The following is an 18,348-nucleotide window of genomic DNA, read 5'->3' as shown; positions in this document are numbered from 1 at the left end:
AAAGTTGTACTAAAACGACAACAATTAATATGGATCAGGTGGAGTACTGTATTATACTATTATGCATATACGTCCACTCTTAGTATCAATGTTGTACTAAAACAACAACAATTAATATGGATCGAAGGGAGCATTATATTATGCATATGCGTCCGCCCTTATCGCAGATCCCAGTTGCTTTACATATACACTGACCAAACAGAAGAAGGACCTTAGCTTAAACGGGAAGAATTGGTTTGGCATAACAATATCCGGTACAACAACCGGTTGTGCATGCGTTCTAAATGTTTGTTGCGATTCATCATGCCCCAGCAGGCTAGTACCATGGAAACATCCGAGACCCACAGCGTGATTATCAATTAGGAGGCTCGCATGGCTTTTCCCCCCACATCGTTCTAAACTAAACTAAACTAAATGAAAACAACATATTGAAAGGAAGCTTATTGTCCAATATATTTTTCGGTATAGATGGAGATGGATATGCGAGACTTGAAACTACCATGCAGTGGACAGCTGGTGGTGACCGCTACAAGGTCCAAGCATAGGAATGATTGATTTCAGTTTTTGCTATTTGCCACCTGCCTGAAAATAGGATCCCAATTGGTCGATTTCGCGTGAAGAGCAACGACATAGCTCCGAGGCTGAGACAGGGGCGAGGACCTCGCTAGGGTCGAGGCAGGGGGGTGGAGGAGAACGTATCCGGTGAAACGACCGAATTGGTGCACCAGATGCACCAGCTATGTATGGGCCGTTGGATTCGAAAGAAAGGGACATGATTCAGTGCGATGACGGGCCTGATGGTACATTTGCAGACCAGTCCTTGCAGCTCAGCTAAATCCAACGAATTGGCCTCCCCGTACTCAGATCGTCTTCCTCCCCTTTGCCAGATTCTGTACCAGTACATCCTCTTGAAGCTAGGGTTAAGGTCCAGCGAGCTCAAAGATTGATCTCAGAGCTTAACGAAACGCGGCTGTCTCTCCCTCTTTTGTACCACTCAGGCGAATTAGGGTTATTAAATTTCGACGGTCTCTCTCAAAAATCCGCCGCCGGCGCCGCCGCCGCCGTCAGCACTATCCAACGATAGCCGCCGCCGTCAGCACTATCCAACGATAGCAGCTCAAGGATGTAGGTATGTTCGCTTCTTCCTCTATCCATCTTGTTCCAGTTGACTAAAGGGCATGTTTTTGTTGATTAAGAATTGGAATAGTGTGCTGTGAGCACCAAATTTAGGTATGAGCTGCGACTATATTTCTACAATCTGCGTGCCAATTACAAGGGATGCACTCCCTGTTTTCATCCTTTATTGGTAAACAATATTAAAGAGAACGTGTACTTACAGAGTCTAACTGAATTTCGTGAAAGCATTACGAGTTCAACTTATTGATTTTGTTATCTAGTTCGTCCTTTACTCATCATCAATTTATGTTTTCCATAGTTACAAAAACATTTTTAGCTAACTACCGCTGAGCCAAATCAATATGTATCACCAATGGTGCATCGCTACTTCTCTAGTAGTGACTGTCCTTTGTGTTCTAAAAATGTGATACTTTGGAATCCAATGTTATTTCCACACAGAGATGCCTATGATTGTAGCTTAGGGTGTCACTACTAAGTTTAGCTTGGCTCCCCTGATGCCACCATTATTTTGTTTGAAGGTCATTACGGAGTCTCATTGCCCGGAGCCGGTAAATCTGTTGAAGAGCCTGAGCTATGACTGGGTAATCTTCAGAGGAGTCATCTTCATAGGTCTCCAAGATGGCATTGATGAAACTGATAATTTCACCTCTCATACTAGTCCAGATCGTGTATGGCTGTCTCAGGCTTCAGTTTTTGTAGCACCATGTAATCATCAAGAATGTACATTTGCTAGAAAATCTTGTATGCAGGTTTTCTGTAGTTTACATGAGTGGTTGTTGTACAATATACAGATGCTTGTGTTGTTCCGATGTGAAAGATGTGATGTTCTTGCATAGAAGCATCTAAATAAAATGTATTCAGATATCTTTTGGTTGTTACCGGTACTGATTTAGCAGGGCAGCAATAAAAGTTAATTGATATGATAAAAAAGAATACAGTATGAAGTCCCAGGTTGTGCGTATCTTTCCACTAGATATGTCGATCAAAAATTTCCAGAGATAATGGATGTCGGCTGCACAAATCTTGTGATGTATATCACATCTTCTATATATCCACAGGAAAAGATGTAACTGGGTTACAACAAATAAAAGAAACACCATGTATACAGGCTGACATAATCCTACCGTGGAAATTTAGTAGTTTCTCTTCTCATTTTTCTAACCATAATTTTCACATGTTCATGATCTAATTGTTTCTAAGCTGAGAGACGTAAATTATGAAGCTCTCTATTCACATTCTTTTTAAATGCATCTCTTCAGAAATTTGACATCAGGTTGAATGATTAAAAGTTTACAATTACACTGTATCCTCCAGTTCCTTGCTCGGAAATCCCACGAGTGCCCATGTCATAACCAGAACTCAGAAGATCAGGTTTGTCCGGGTCTGGATTTTCTGCTCTGTCATGCTAACGATTTGAAAGCAAATATGCAGCAGATGTCACATTCTTCCAGGTGAAAGAAGAATGCATTATGGTCATCCTCATAGCTATGCAAAAAACCTACTCCAGGCTCCAGACTGAAGACTACTATTCCAGGCCAGATGAGCTAATCTGGTCCTAGGTAGGCTTCTCCAGAATCACTACAGGAAGCTCAAGATCACTCTAACTCCATAAAATGTTACAAAACAAAAGCTCTTTTGTTCACTTACAGAAAAAATCATCACGACAGTTACTTGTAAAGTTGCATCTTTTATACTTAATATAACAGAGTTATATTTATCGAGCTTTCCACTTAAACATTACATATTTAAAGAAGCAGTACAGATTTCCATACATCTTAAACATTACATATTCTATTGCATTCTCTATTTTCAGATTTCCTGAACTTCAGGCAAGGGTCATGTCAGAATTTTCATCACTTCACTGCTGCAAAAATGCCTAAAAATATCTATTACAGATGAACATATGTTCTCACTTATCGAAATTCAGATGATGATGCTAAAGCACAGAGCAACAAAAAACAGAGGAAAATAAATGAACGGTGCTCAATACACATAGTAATAAGGTTGCCCTAATTCGGAAAGTGTTCACATGAGCACGACATATAGCAAGCTGGCTACAGCTGCGACAATAACACAGAAAGACAAACCAAATCTTAAAACCTACATTAAGCTAGGCTTAGCAATTCGTTGCCCGGTCATACAATCTTTTCTTCCTGGTTAAACATGGCTAATGGGACAACATGGTTTACTGTTAGCGACTTCCTGAAGCTAACAGTGACCACATCCAGAGTTACAGACATAGAACATATGCATGCTTCAGTGACACATTTGCAAAATGTGAGCTCCTGGAAGCACCAAAAGTCGAAAACCTCATCGCCTATGAATATCACTGCCATTTCCAGCAAGAATGTAGCCAGCTGAATGACTTCACATAATTATTCCAACATCAAATTAGTGAAACCACCGCCCCTACTTATCAGGAACCTTTTGGATGCTATTTGCCCTGTAAAGAATAAGAAAACAACATTAGCAAAATTGTAGAAAGGACATCGACATTTTTTCAAGGTTGCTTACTTTACCTCTTCTTCTTTTGGTTCACTGTTTGCTCTGAACCCCTTTTCAATCTCTTACCACTCCCTTTTGTGTTTGCTACATCTGGTGGATGAATACTGATCACACTTGGGAATGATGTTTCGACGAAGGATTCAAATTCTTGAACTTTACTTTGCTCACTAATGGCACCCATCTGTTCCAATTGCGTGAAGGCATCACCAACAACCTTGTGAAAATATCTCATTTTCTCCTCACAATGTTTCGCTGCATGAAGTGCCAAGCTAAATTTTGAACATGTTTCCGAGTACAACTTTTTTATGGTAGGTGAAAGACATGTAGATGGGCCTTCTAGCTCATGTCCGTTGGCGTCATAGGAAAGCTGACGTGCTGCCATTTTAGTCCACCTATGCAACACATATTGACTAGGAATTTCATTACACTAAGCTGACGTGCAGCCCACATTTTCCGGACCCCCCTTCTCTACACTAAGCAAGCGATATGCTGCAGATGTGCCAACCATTGCTTTATGACATGTAAGTAGTTTGCTCCTCAACTCACTACTTACTTCCCTATTTGACTTGATGAGATGTCTCTTACTTGGCGAAATAAGTTGGTGAGTGTGTGATTGAACAAACCGGGCAACCTTATATTTGCCATCATCCTGCCTCCTCAGTCCAATCATAGCCTCACAACCACACCTGGTTAACTTGAATTTTCGTTTAGGTTTTATCCTTTCCTCTTCTGGGGCCTCCTTTCTCCAACCCTCCCTAGCACAAACAAACCTCTTCTACAGTATGCCATGTTCATCTTTGTGTGTCGTCCATGTGCGAACCGAGAACCCGACTTCATGAGCATACATTTTGTAGAATGTCATACCTTCCTCCCAAGTGTCAAATTGCATACCAATTACGGGCTGTAAGTTAGGATCACACTCCGGCTCATATCTTGACCCCTGGATATGCAAAATAAAAAGATGTGCGGTTCATAAACTACAGCTCATGCATTGGATGTGCGAAAAAAAACTACTATACTTACACAAAACGGAAGACTGTTAGTTCGTGTTGGCGTGTGGTAGCTATTTTCATTGTTTTCGACCTGCTGGATCGTGCCCTAGAAATTTCAGAAAAAATCATCAGGTGACAGAAACTGTGCGACGTACGTATGTGACCAATACAACAAATGAATTACCATGGCAAAGCTGTTGGCATCATCTTCAACTCCCATTGCCGTAGTTGACCCAATACTTAGAGCACCACTTGTCATGGACTCCATGGCTGACTATTTTTCATGCAAATATAACACAAACCATCACACGCAGGTTAAAAAGTGGATAATTAACCTCGTACCAGGCAAAACACATCAATACTTTTTACTTAAGAGCATAGGTACAATGTGGACATCAGCAAAACAAAATGAGGAACATGAACAACTAGGATTACCATAGAAAGTTTAATTGAACATTGCAAATGCCGTTCCCATTTCATATCAGCAATGTGGAAGAAGTTCATATAGTACATTACTAGTTCATGTACAAGAACCCCGTAGGAACAACCAGTAACTAACCCACTCTTGCCATGTAGTAGGCTCCTAGGAAGTCATTTATTTCACATACATGCCGAGTTGTCCACCTTACTATCAAGTTAGCAAAGGTATAAAAAAAATTGTATACAAAGGAACAGAACACACAGAGCACATCCCCCTCAACTATTTGCACCGGCTGTTGTGATTACTACTAGAATTTCACCAACATCCAACGGATCAATTTTGTGCCCATACTATTCATATTCCCAAATGCCATTGGCTTCAAACACATGGAAACTGAATGGCCTGGAGGAAGCAAATATACTGTACATGGATAACAGAACAACCAAATTCGATGCTCATACCTTGGATCCTGAGCTATAAAGGACGATAGCTAGGTACTATTCAACTGCACAGCTGCACAAACCTTACTTTAGAGTTTGCATCAATATGGTTTTTCTATACTACAAAATACATATTAAGGTTCAGAACACTAGTTATTCAACTTTGCATAGGCTATTTTGCAGTACAATATCTGCAGTCGTGTATCTCATACAGAAATCAGGTGCTCATACTACTTATTCAAGTCGCAATGATACTAGTTTGGAATAAATTGGGGAAATCCCAAAGGGGAAGAACCCAATATGACCATGATAAATGGATAATGGGATAAGAGAACATACCCTAAAATCCTCGAGGCGCAGAAGATAGCTGACTCCTTTGGGCAGTTCCTCTTCGCCCCCAGGAGCTACAGCACAACTCCTCTACATTTACGTGCTCGCCGGCGGCAATGGCGTCTTCGTCGGGCGCGACTCAGAGGAGAGGAGGGGAGCTCGTGCTTCAACGGCGCCGGAACTAGGTCCAAGATAGAAGTCGGAGAAAGTCCAGGAGAGGGGGCGAGAGAGGCGACGGAGCAGACTTCCCGAACCCTAGCGCGCAGCTGGACGGCCTGGTACAGAGTATGGCAAGGGGAGGAAGACGATGTGGGTACAGAGAGGTCAGATCGCTGGATTTAGCTGTAATGCAAGGACTATTTTGCAAATGTACCGACAGCCCATCATCACACTGAATCCTGTCCCTTTCTTTCAAATCCAACGGCCCATACATAGCTGGTGCATCTGGTGCACCAGTTTAGTCGTTTCACCAGATACGTTTTTTTTTTTGAGAAAAACCAGATACGTTCTCGGGGGGTGGAGAGATGAAATTTTGTGGGCCTAGAGAAAGAAGATGAACAGTGTCACTATTGTGAGAAGAGAGGCCACTAATTTTTTTCCGAGAGCATGCAAACTGTGTGCCTTAGCTTCATAGAAGGCAGATGATAAGAAACAAGAAAAACAAACAAGCTCCCACGACAACCAAGCTCCCACGACAACCCTGAGAGGCGCAAAATCCTACTCAAACTCGAACACACAATACAACCACAACACATAGGAGTATGCTCTAAACTTAACAGCAAAGCCGCGTCTCGACCATCTCCAAGAAATAACAACTTCAAAAGAATTATCCTTCCCGACGCACCCACGCTTTGAAGGCATGGCCAATGCATAGCCCCAGGGTGATGCCCCACATGCCATATAGGATCGGATGACAGAAAAAGTAGGTTCGGATGGGGAAGCAGGATCCTCTCCAGAAGACGAGTGCTTAGAGAGAAAAATGTGGTCCGATGCATAAAGTTGGAAAAAGTTGAAGCGAAGAGGAGGGATGCATGTGTAATGAGAGTCACTTTTTATTTTTTTTGATAAGGCCCACTAGTAGTAGCTTGCATTGGGGAGAAAAAATCAACATATATGCCTCAAAATTTTTTTTTATCATGAAGCCTCTGTATCCATATGTCACCATTGTACATGCCCTGAGTGCCTAAAAGAGAGGCCACTTTTGCGTGTTGTCCTAATGAAATTGACTGAAACTTTTTTTTAATCACCCGACACGTTGGCACTTGGCAGTACCGATTGATTTCCGTGAGAAGGGAAGGATCCATGGCGGCATCACCATGAAGACGGGATGCGATCTCTCAGTCGCGTCACCGCCAGATCGTCCCCGTGTCACGCCTGTACGACGACGGCATGCGCAGATTTTGCTCCATGGCTGCAGCCTGCAGACGAGACGTCAGCAGCAAGAGCGGGAGACGGAAAGCTACTCAAGAACAGCGTTAAATCAGCAGCCACCCAGCACTCACGCCTTCCACCCGCCCAATAATCATCATAAGCAATGGTACGATGCCAAGAGCACCCATCCCCGATAGCCCAATATCAAAAGCCATTTTCTCAGGCATTTCATGTGGACTGCCCTTTTTCTTCCACTTCTATAATGCCGTTGTGAGAAATCTCACCATGTTTACAGCAAAATGGAAAAACGATGCTGACAGACATCACCAGGAACCGGTCTATATCGGGTTTACATTACGGTGCTGCACGGTTCTCCACCGGTTTGGTTTCTCGAGCCCGTGCTCCGATTTCCGGATCACCCAAGGCCCTGCTGCCGCCTACCGGATGGTAATGACAAGATTCCTGTCGACGAACTTGGCGCCACCGACCTTCCCCTGCATCGCCGGTGGCAGCTTAATTACGCGCCTCTGGTCGCCGGCTTCGATCAGTAGCTCCGAACCGCCCCTATACTGCATTTTCAGATAAAGGAACAGGTCGGTTTATTATCAGCAACAACACAGACAATACAAATTTAACTTGGTGATCATATACTCTTGCAAAAATCTGGAAGGGTTCTTCGCCACTATTTGGCAAAATTCTCGGATGACATGCAGGCCACTGACTGTAAGATCACAAGTAGCTACATGGCTTTGACCTAAACTAGTGTACATGAAAACCTAGTTTTTTTTGGCATCATGTTGTTTAGAAGCTTCTTCTGTGCTGCAGTCAAGGATGCCAAATTCATTTGAAATCATCTCACAGTTTGTATGGAGAAGTCGACAGACAATTACGGGAATCAGCACACACAGGGAAATGTGCTTCAGTTTTAATATCAGCACAATCGATTTGCGGAACTGGTGAGAAACAGTTGGCTTGGCTGCAAGTGGCATGCACCAAACGAACTAGAACTGCTTAAAGCTTGATTTCAAATTGAAAACAATCTAGAAAAGAATGATAGAGGCCCTTCCATTGTTTTAGTGAAAACTCATTTGATGTCACTTGCTAGGGAAACTGCGCATTAATCTGAACATTATCAGGTAGTTCACCACCCAAGTGAGAATTTTCAAGTTGATGGTGGGATTCTACCTTTCTGGTTAAAATTTTTTATCACTTGGGCGCTAACTAAAAGTGAAACTAACTAGAGATAGCTTCACAGTCGAAATCAATTCAGCATTATCTCTAAACAACTAAAGAAGAGAAACTAACTAGAGATATAGGTCTTGTTAGTCTTGACTGTGTATACAGTGAAGCCAACAAAGAGTGAGGTCAGTAGCTATACCTGATATAGTTTGATTTCAGACTTGTCAAATCCTGGCATGAAAAGGGTCACCGACTTCTGTGCAGAATCAAAACTAACTGAAGGATAAACCTTGCTTGTATTCCTCAACAGCCCCTTTGTATTTTGATTCAATGAATTTAACGCTCTGCCCCAATCCGCAGAAGAATCAGTTGGTACAAATGGCAGAGACGAGAAAGACAATGGCAAAAACTTCTCAGCAACTCCTTGGTGCATTTCAGAAGGGTCTTCAGCATAACCAAATGCTCCACATATTTGCGCGCCAGCTTGGATGGTGCAACCCCAGTATCTTAGCGCAGAGGACACCGAGATTGATCCTCTCGGGTCCATGACGACGAAGCACGCAAGTTTTGAGGGATCAGCAAACCAAAGCGAGATTTTCTACAAAATTTAGCATCTCAATCTTTTATATTCAGCTCATATCTGAATATGCATCCACTGGGTAAAACAGTTTTTCTTTATTAACTCCAGATAATTTACCTCAAGAAGTTGTTCGATTTCATTCCATATCTCTGCACTCATTCTTACTTCACCAGTTCTACCACTTGGTCTCGCGGCATCATAAATCAGTTTCAGTAACGATGGCGACGCCAGTCTTCCTATGTCAGTCTTCTCTGCTAGCTCCCTCACATACTTCAAGTAAGATCTGTCTTTTGTGTAGCAGCAACATTAAAATGAAGGGTCCTGAGTGAATGCAAGGCTATAGACAAACAAGGATAACCTATACCTTGCCCTCTCAGTAGCACCAGTGAGCCGTAGAAATTCCTCTGTATTATTGCAGTCATACACTACGACATCAAATTCCCCCTGTGGACTATTCGTTCCAACTGAAAAGAAGTTGAGCAGCTTCTGAAGAGACAAGACTGAGCAGATCGAATCCATTCCAGGTAAGACTCCAAGTTCCTCCCCTACAATCTATCCTATGAAAAAGAGCAACCCAGATGACTGCTTTATCCTCATCTCCCATATTATTGCAAAGTTAATCACCTACCCCCTCAAGAACTCCTTGAGTGAGATTGCTCTGGGCATCTACTTTCTTCAACCGGTCAAGGGGCTCAAGTAGCATCTGTGATTTAATCAGAAAACATTTTTCAGCATCAAGGCATTTTCCGATGTCATAAAAGTTCAATATGAAACATCAAAAGGAGATCACTTCACAAAGGTATTTTACTTTACTGGTCTCAAGCTTAATGGTCGAAAGATTAGCAGCACATTCTGTGAGCGAGTTCCCGATCTTACAGCCCATCAATTGCTCTGCTGTCGGGTCTTGTGACTGTATAACCAGGCATGTCTTCAGGCCTTCACTTGCATAATACTGCAACATGGAGAAAAACAAAGTGCCTGAAAATGTTTGCAATGGCGTTTTAACGACTTGTCATACTTTAGAGTGGCATTTTTCTCAACTCAAAAGTGATTTTTTGTAGCTACATTTTTCAAACACGCAGATGTAAACTACCCAACTGAGTGCAATTTAAGGAAATTCTGTCATGAATCAACATTGTGGGAACTGTTAAGATGATGTGCAGTAGTATAACCCAATTGAATCTCGATACACCATTCGCTAAACGAACCACCTCGTAGATTTACCCTATCACATGCTACAGTTTACCCAGCTCAATGCTGGGAGCAGCCAAGCTGCTAAATCATACCCATCTTCTACTCTAAATAGTGTCTACTCGTAGTATACATTGCAGTCCAGCCTTGGCTTTCAGCAACAAATAGTTCTACAGTTTTCTATCAACATAACAGCAAAGACAAGCACTGGAGGATGGTAGTTTTTACCTGAGCGGCGATGGCGGCCGCCGTGGTCTTGCCGGAGCCTCCCTTGCCGAGGAAAGTCACCAGCTTCGGGGGAGCGCCGGCACCGCCGGAGTTGGCGATGACCAGACGCCGCCTACGGCCTCCCCGGCCGGCAACGGCGAGGATTTGGCTCGCCGAGACGAGCAACGAGGGCGCCATCCGCCGCCTCGGCGGCCCCCCTCACAATTCAGTTGGGATCCCGCCGGCGTCTGCTCGGCCTTGGTCTCCCTCTCCGTCGTCCAGCAGTCGGTTCAAGCTTAGCTAGCCGTCTCAGGAAAAAAAAAGGAGTTTGTATAAGCTCAGGATAGGGTTAACGGTTCAAGAACACACGAAAAAACCCACCTTGGCCACGTCTCCGGCCCATCCACCCCCACCCCCGAGAGTCCCCGTCGCGGCGGCGCCCGAACCCGTCGAGGCGAGATGTCGGACCGCCGGGAGAAGCGGCCGTCAGACGCGGCCGGCGCCGGCGCCGGCGACGGCCCGGAGGCCAAGCGCGCCCGCGAGCCGGCCGCCCCCGCGTTCCCCACGTACAAGGACGCGCCCGACCTGGCCCCCAAGATCCGTCTCCTCTGCGAGATCCTGGCCTCCTCCGCCTCCGACGTGGAGGCAGCCCTCGACGACGCCGACGTCCGCGTCACCACCTCCGACGTCGAGCAGGTGCTCCGCTTCTCCTACGCGCACCCGCGCGGCGCCGCCGCCTTCTTCCGCTGGGCGGGCCACCGCCACCTGCACCACCAGCACTCCCCCTACTCGTGGAACCTCATCATCGACCTCCTCGGCAAGAACCGCCTCTTCGACCCCATGTGGGACACCGTCGGCTCCATGCGGGCCCAGGGCCTGCTCTCCCTCGCCACCTTCGCCTCCGTCTTCTCCTCCCTGGCGGCCAGCCCCACCAGCTCCCCCCTCAAGGCGTTTGTGGAAATGCCCAGGTACGGCATGGACCGCGACACGCCGGCGCTCAACTCCCTCCTGTCCGCGCTCTGCCGCGCCTCCCGGCTGGATGACGCCCGCGCCGCGATCCCCGTGGCACGTGCCGAGGCCGGCACTCGGCCGGATGCCGACTCCTACGCCATCCTTCTGGAGGGTTGTGAGGCTGCCGGCAACGCGGCCGTTGCGCGTGAGGTGTTCGACGAAATGGTGCACGCTCTCGACTTCGATCCTGCCAATGTGCCTGCCTACGACTCTTTCCTTACAACACTAGTTTCAAGTGGCTCTTCCACGGCGCTCTCGGATGCGATGGAATATCTGGCTGTCTTGCGCCGGTACAGGTGTTCACCAGGGGAGAAGTTCCTCCGTGCTGCACTGGCGGCACACCTTGAGGCACGCGAATTGCGCAGTGCTGTGGTTCTCTGGGATGACTTTGTCCTTCGCCGTGGGCTCGTCCCAGATAAGGAAATGTACACCACGATGATCATGTTGCAGGGCACTCTGGGGCATGCTGAGGTTACTGTGAAGTACCTCGATGACATGGCCACCTATGGAGTGTTTCCTGACACAGACACATACAATGTGGTCCTCAAGCTCTTGCTCAAGGGGAGGAAGCTCCGGGAGGCGTCTGCAATATTTAAAGAGATGGTCAAGAACGAGTGTTGGCCAAATGAGGCGAATTGTTCACTTGCGCTCAGCATGTTCTTGGATACTCGTGACTGGGAGACAGGGATCAAGGTGTGGAAGTGCATGGCGGCGAATAGCCTGCCTCCACTGGAGGAGGGTGGTAACATGCTTGTATCAAAGCTGAAGGATGAGATGTTGCCTGAGGCATGCAAGTATGCAGAGGACATGATCGATCAGGGTATCAAGTTGAGCTCCTCAACGCTGGCAAAGCTGAGGCACAGCCTAGGAAAGGTCAAGAAAGGAGACATTCACGACCGCTTACTTGCAAAATGGAAGGCGCACTAGGTTCTTCTCTCTTATATCATATACTGTATGCGTTTGGGTTATGTAGGATTGGGAATAGGAGATGACTCTCTTCAGTTAACGGTTTCATGGTAACTTGCTTTGCTGGAACTATAAGAAGTTGTTAGTCGTGCATATAGTGTTTGCAGATGTGGCAATTAGTTCTGTAAACTAGGTGTGCAATTTAACCTGTCAGGTCAGAATGGTTTAGTAACTGAAGAGTGCAGTCTCCTACCATGGTAATGAACCTCTTTCTGCCGCCATGGGTTTCTTCTTTAGAAATTGCAGTGCTTCGTTTTGAGTTTGATTTATCTCTTCCCCTTCTGGAACATGGTATGTTGCTGGACATGACATACTGTTTACTGGTAAGTAAGGGTAGAAAAGAAATTAACTCAGATGATAACATTAAATTCCACATGTAGCAACTTATGAAGCCAATGGGAATGAGGATCAAATACTTGTACTTTTTCCGCTGTATTCCTGCTACGTTTCTGTTTTGTTGATACTTGAAATTAGTTGAAGATCCTAGGTTTGTCCTAAGTCAAACTTCTGTAATTTTGGCAATGTCTAAAAAAATATGTCAACGTCTATAACACCAGATTTGATTCATTACATTCTTTATATTTCCGTACTAATTTGTTCATGTCGTAGATGTTATCACATTTGTCTATAGATTTCGTCAAACTTGAAGAAGTTCGACTTGGGACAAACATAGAACTTCAGTTAATTTGGAACTGAGGGAGCAATTGGTAAAGGATGAACCTATGTGCAGCAGAGTGGCTACCGGTAATGTGTCATCACAAGATTTATTACTGGGGATGACATCAATATTGCGCGAGCAATGTAGTTCTGAGGGCTGAAAATGACTCTTCTTGAGAAGCAGTCCGTTTTCCTTTTATACAGAGATCTTTGTTTCGGATGCTTGGCAAAAATGTGTTTATTCCGGAACTAGGCCACTGGAAAGCGATTACCAAGCTTTATAGTACATGCAAGGCAATACAGATTACATGCTCACTTATAATGAGTTTGATAACCTCATAATTGTGGGTTGGTCAGACACTATTTTGGCGAGGTGTGTGAATATTAGGAATTCCACGTCATGTTACATCCGCACCCTCGCACGAGGAGTTTTATCATGGAAAGGCTCCTAAAGGACAACCATGGCATTATCAATGATGCAAACTATTTGTTTGTGGCATGTTAAGAGGCTACTGTATGTCAAAAGTATCTTATTCCCAAAATAAAAGTGGTAGACAACATACATAAACCACTTACTGTGATTATGAACATGCAGTCCTCTATGTGAGTAACAACTGGTCAATTGGTATTGCAGTTCCGCTTACCAACGGGACAACATACATAAACCATTGAAATTATGTTTCATGTTGTGAAAGGTAGAGTCCAGGATCAGCATATGATATTCTTTTCACGAAGATTTGTGGTTCCGCTTACTAAGGCTTACCATCCATTTTAAAGATTATGTTGCCGGCATGGGTTCAGAAAGCCTTTTGATCTTGGAAATTAGGACTGTCAAATAAACCAACTCTCATAAAAGTAAAATGATATCCATTTTGAGGTAGAATGGTACACTATGAGTATTGAGGTTCAATGACACCTCATTAGTCATTGAATATTATTTCTATTAAGAGTGGCCTTATGATGTCTCTTAACCTTACAATCAAGGGGGAGAATGTTGGTATCTGGTTATAACAAACTAAGAGATAAAAGAGAATTAAACCTCCACATATGTCTCTTGATCGGTGGCACCGAACTAACGACTTGGTCTTGATCCCGCGTCCCTAGCACCTAATTTAAAAGGAAAAGGACACCTCTTGTTTGTAACTAACGATTTCACATGGTAGGGCACGTCCTCTCTCTGACAACCGATCCTAATTAGGTGCTAAAGGAGACGAAGACCGACTAACACCATCGGCCACCTCCAAGGCAGTGTTGGTGGCATCTACTCCGACCAGTTGTTGCATCTCCACCAATGGATGTCGTGAGGGCTAAGCCAGCGGCACTCCTGGACTGTTGTTGCTCTTCACCATGCTTGCATCTAGCAGGCAGGGGGAGGTGTCTTTGCCCATGTTGCCCATGGCCATCTCAGGTAACGCTTCCGCTCTTTACCTATGGTCTTCTAATCTTGAGATCAAGATAATATCTATGTTAACCCTAAAGACTATTCTAGCATTGGTATCATGAGCTGGTTTGATCTCTCTCTAGAACCCCAATTAGGCCTATTTGCAATATGTTTTTTAAGTTATGGCCTAATTGTCTCACGTTAATGCGTTTGATCATGTTTAAAGTTTAATGGCTCTCTCTGAAGTTAATGATATATGATTAGGATCAAGAATTCCGGTGGTAATCGATCAAGTTAATGCAAAATCAGATGGGCTTTTGCAAATTGAATAAATCACTAATGTTTGCCCAAAATTCCCCAACCAAGAAACCCTAAAAATGAAATCCCCAAAAGAAATGAATCGGTCGTCACCTAATGTTGCAGCATCGGCGCTCTCCTCGAGGATCCCGACGCCGGCGACGTTGCAGTTTCCTGGGACGACGCGTGAAAAGAAATAGTCAGCGACGCTACCCTTATGGACGAGAATGTTGCGTGGCACCTGCGTCGCGCATGTCGTCGTCGACCACCAAAGACCAGGACCGGTGGTCGCCTCCCCACAGAGGGCCTTGTGCGCATCGCAAGCACGGATTAGCTCCCGTGATCACCATGAGGTCGACATGGCTGGCGTCGTTCGGCAGAGGAGTGAGCGGCCTTATGACCAGGCACACTGCTCCAACTAACGGGGCTTCCGCACTGCCATAGCCTATGTGCCTCGAGTCGCCGACGAGGTTGCCTCTCCTGTCGGAGCCGCAAATTTTGGGGAGACGAGTGGAAATGAGGTAGGGTTTGAGCCAGCGCCGGTTTTGTTCTGCCTCGATTTGATCCAGACCGTCTATTCGATCGAACGGTAAATATCAATGCGGAGCTCACGGCGGGCTGCGGGGGCATAACGGGCCAAGTGTGCCATTGGGCTACAGCCCCAAGTTGTTTCAGCCAACAGGCAAACATTTTTTCTCTCTTTGATGATCTTCTCAGCTCGGCTAAACTTTTAACGAGCAATCGTTGGTATTATGGGCCAACATTGGTGTTATGTGCATTTTTTTTTATTTTATTCAATGCATTTCTAAATTATGATTATCCTGGAATCGTTTTTGCATTGTTGTTAATTGAAAATAGCCAGAAAATTTTGTTGTAACTCTTGCTTGAGTTTTCTGAGTGGAATGGAACCAACAAAAAAAATTGCTTGGAAAATTCATGTGCCTGAAATCATGTAAAATAATGTTAATCATGATAAACTTTTCTTAAATAAAAGACATGGGTTATTATGGGCTAGATTATGTTATTTAGGCAATTCTCTATTTTTGGTGCATTTGATTTAATTGTGTGAAGATATGTTAAGATCATGTTTAAATTTTATGGTAGGCAATTTTGTTTAGGAATTTTTATGTGGTGGCCATGTTAATACCATTTTATGCTTTTTTAATGATTGTCGTTTTAAGAATGGAATGTTAATGTCATAAACTTGTGTTTACTGTGACGAGATTTCCTATGGTTCACTCTAAATTTTCTAGATGTTTTATTTGGAAATTTTATTTGAGTATGAAATTTATATTAATGATGTCCTTATGGAATTTCTTAATGATGTGATCGGTACTAATGGGATGAGGCACCTCATGAAAAATGTAACTGGTCGTGTGGTGCGGTTTATGGTGCCGCACTATGCATCTAATAATGTTGGGCTAGTGTGCTTGTTGAGAAATACTAAGGTTTTACATTGATACATTTTCGATTGTATAATTAAGATATGCACTATTGAGATATGCATAATGGCCCAAAATGGTGTTTATAAAATTGGGATTTCTATTTATGTGCCCCTCTGTGCTTAGTCCTCCTCAGTTTTGCCCACGCTCTAAGCCAGTCCTCATTTTCCCCCTCCACTGCGCGGCCCACCCTCGCAAGAGCCCAAACGGGGGTTTGTCATCGGGTCAAAGTCTTTGACTGTTACTGGGCGTGGTTTCTGGGACACCCCTGTCAGTGGCTGCCCGCTCGTAAATGGTGGGCGCATATACTGATTTGTAGGACACCTCTGTCAGCGGCTGCGCGCTCGTAGATGGTCGGCGCATATTCTGACTTGTGGGACACCTCTGTAAGCGGCTGCATGGTCGTAGATGGTGGGTGCATATTCTGACTTGTGGGACACCTCTATCAGCGGCTACGCGGTCATAGGTGGTGGTCGCGGTTACTGGCGCACGGGACACCTTTGTCAGTGGCTTCACAGTCATAGGTGGTGGGCACAGTTACTGGCGGGACACCTTTGTCAGCGGCGGCGCCAATCGAAAAAAAGAGGTGGCTTATTAAGCCAGGAAGAGTACTCGAACTAGAGACCACGTGCTCAAAGAGAGGCGCAAGAGCGAACTGGCCATGTGTACGTCACTTTTGAAACAGTCCTCACCATTTTATGCACTAAACAAAGTGAAGCATAAACCAATCATTACTCACTATATGTAATATACCTTCGGGATGTTAATATAGTTTTCTTCAAGCCATTTGGTGTGGCGGATGCACTTTAGTCAACCAAATTAGTTTAGTACAGAAATTTGATGAACTAAGACAAGCATTGAGACAATTTTACCTTAAGTCTGGGGGAGTAATTTCACTACCATTTGTAGATGAAAACCCATTGGCTAAACCAAGAATTTTCTGTCTTCCAATAATGACATAAATAATCTTGGTGTTGTCTCATGCATTAATCGTATTTAGATTCATCGAGAAGTGGGTCCAAAAAGAGTAAAAGTCCTATTATTATGACATACGTGGAAAATTATGAAAGAAATACATTATGTGTCAGTACGCTTCCCCACCTACTCCTAAAATCAAGGGTCATAGAGTTTGACATTGCGCGTCCAAGAAAATATTTAAAACTAACCAAGTAATGTTGATTCCTTATGCTTTAGTTGTCATAAGAACCTTACATGTATTAAGTATGAATGCACCCTCTTATTTGTGTTTGGGATACTCCCTCCGGTCCTTTTTACTCTGCATATTAGATTTGTCCGAAGTCAATCTCATCCAACTTTGACCAAGTTTATATAAAAAATTATAGACATTCACATAACAACACCAATATCATTAGATTCATCTTGGAATATATTTTTATATTATATTTATTAGATATTATAGATGTTAATAATTTCTAATATAAATTTGGTCAAACTTAGCAAAGTTTGACTTTCGGCAAATCCAATGTACAGAGTAAAAAGGACCGGAGAGAGTACTTGGCAAAAATGTGTTTATTCCCAAACTAGGCCACTGGAAAGCCGTTATCAAACTTTTTTTACCATGCAAGGCAATACAGATTACATGCTCCCTTATAATGAGTTTGATAACCTCAAAATTGTGTGTTAGTCTGACATCATTTTGACGAGGTGTGTGGATATTAGGAATTCCACATTATGTTAAATCCGCACCCTCGCACGAGGAGTTTCATCGTGGAAAAGCTCCTAAAGGACAACCATGGCATCATCAACGATGCAAACTATTCTTAGCATGTTAAGAGGCTACTGAGCAGGTTGTATGTTGAAACAATCTTATTTCCAAAATAAAAATGGTAGACAACATATATAAACCACTTACTGCGATTATGAACAAGCAATCCTCTATGTGAGTAACAACGAGTCAATTGGTATTGCCAAAACCATTGGCACTATGTTTCATGTTGTGAAAGATAGAGTCCAGGATCAACACATTATATTCCTTTCTTGAAGATTTGCGGTTCTACTTACTAAAGATTAACCACCCATTTTAGGATTATGTCGCCGACATGGGTTCAAAAAGCTTGTTGATCCTGGAAATTAGGATCGTGAAATAAACCGACTCTCATAAAGTAAAATGATACCCATTTAGAGATAGAATGGTATACTATGAGTATCGAGGTTCAATGAAACTTCATTAACCATTGAATATTATTTCTGTTAAGAGTGGGACTATGAAGTTTGTTAACC

The 18,348-nt window shown here is 43.9% G+C and overlaps 2 protein-coding genes and 1 long non-coding RNA gene across 8 annotated transcripts; 1 reads left to right on the top strand and 2 right to left on the bottom strand.

Annotated features, from left to right (window-relative positions):
- Nucleotides 1-3,106: 3,106 nt before the first annotated feature.
- Nucleotides 3,107-6,180, bottom strand: LOC125514326 (uncharacterized). Of its 5 annotated transcripts, none has more exons than XR_007286340.2 (6): nt 5,835-6,173; nt 5,517-5,568; nt 4,819-4,908; nt 4,666-4,740; nt 3,657-4,582; nt 3,107-3,580 (listed from the first exon to the last, which is right to left on the bottom strand). It is a non-coding gene; the product is annotated as an uncharacterized LOC125514326 (long non-coding RNA). The 5 variants fall into 5 exon arrangements; XR_007286342.2 differs by having other exon boundaries at nt 5,517-5,560; XR_015608588.1 differs by having other exon boundaries at nt 4,819-5,568; nt 5,835-6,180.
- Nucleotides 6,181-7,398: 1,218 nt separating this feature from the next.
- LOC125514325 (P-loop containing nucleoside triphosphate hydrolases superfamily protein) lies at nt 7,399-15,163 on the bottom strand. Of its 2 annotated transcripts, XM_087528453.1 has the most exons (8): nt 14,780-15,163; nt 10,375-10,661; nt 9,764-9,907; nt 9,584-9,658; nt 9,320-9,507; nt 9,073-9,238; nt 8,575-8,973; nt 7,399-7,765 (listed from the first exon to the last, which is right to left on the bottom strand). In XM_087528453.1, the coding sequence occupies exons 2-8, from the start codon at nt 10,549-10,551 to the stop codon at nt 7,634-7,636; spliced, it is 1,281 nt and encodes a 426-aa protein (XP_087384579.1). In that variant the 5' UTR covers nt 10,552-10,661; nt 14,780-15,163; the 3' UTR covers nt 7,399-7,633. The 2 variants fall into 2 exon arrangements, with proteins under 2 accessions (XP_087384579.1, XP_048535596.2); XM_048679639.2 differs by lacking the exon at nt 14,780-15,163 and having other exon boundaries at nt 10,375-10,688.
- LOC125514324 (pentatricopeptide repeat-containing protein At5g15010, mitochondrial-like) lies at nt 10,813-12,981 on the top strand. Its single transcript, XM_048679638.2, has one exon. It carries the CDS (start codon nt 10,813-10,815, stop codon nt 12,289-12,291), a length of 1,479 nt encoding a protein of 492 aa, XP_048535595.1. The 3' UTR covers nt 12,292-12,981.
- Nucleotides 15,164-18,348: the final 3,185 nt, after the last annotated feature.

The sequence above is a fragment of the Triticum urartu genome, chromosome 6A (assembly GCF_056163025.1).
Source record: "Triticum urartu cultivar PI428250 chromosome 6A, HENAU_Tu73, whole genome shotgun sequence".
In the NCBI taxonomy this organism is placed as follows: Eukaryota; Viridiplantae; Streptophyta; class Magnoliopsida; order Poales; family Poaceae; genus Triticum; species Triticum urartu.
Note: the sequence above shows the minus strand (reverse complement) of the source record. Positions and strands in the feature narration are given on the sequence as shown.

Excerpts from the sequence above, each read along its gene's own strand:
- LOC125514325 (XM_087528453.1), bottom strand. The coding sequence starts at position 10,551 with ATGGCGCCCTCGTTGCTCGTCTCGGCGAGCCAAATCCTCGCCGTTGCC. Across the intron at positions 9,908-10,374 it reads CGGCCGCCATCGCCGCTCAG|TATTATGCAAGTGAAGGCCT; the intron begins GTAAAAACTACC and ends TCCATGTTGCAG. Across the intron at positions 9,508-9,583 it reads CTCAAGGAGTTCTTGAGGGG|ATTGTAGGGGAGGAACTTGG; the intron begins GTAGGTGATTAA and ends TTCATAGGATAG.
- LOC125514324 (XM_048679638.2), top strand. The coding sequence starts at position 10,813 with ATGTCGGACCGCCGGGAGAAGCGGCCGTCAGACGCGGCCGGCGCCGGC.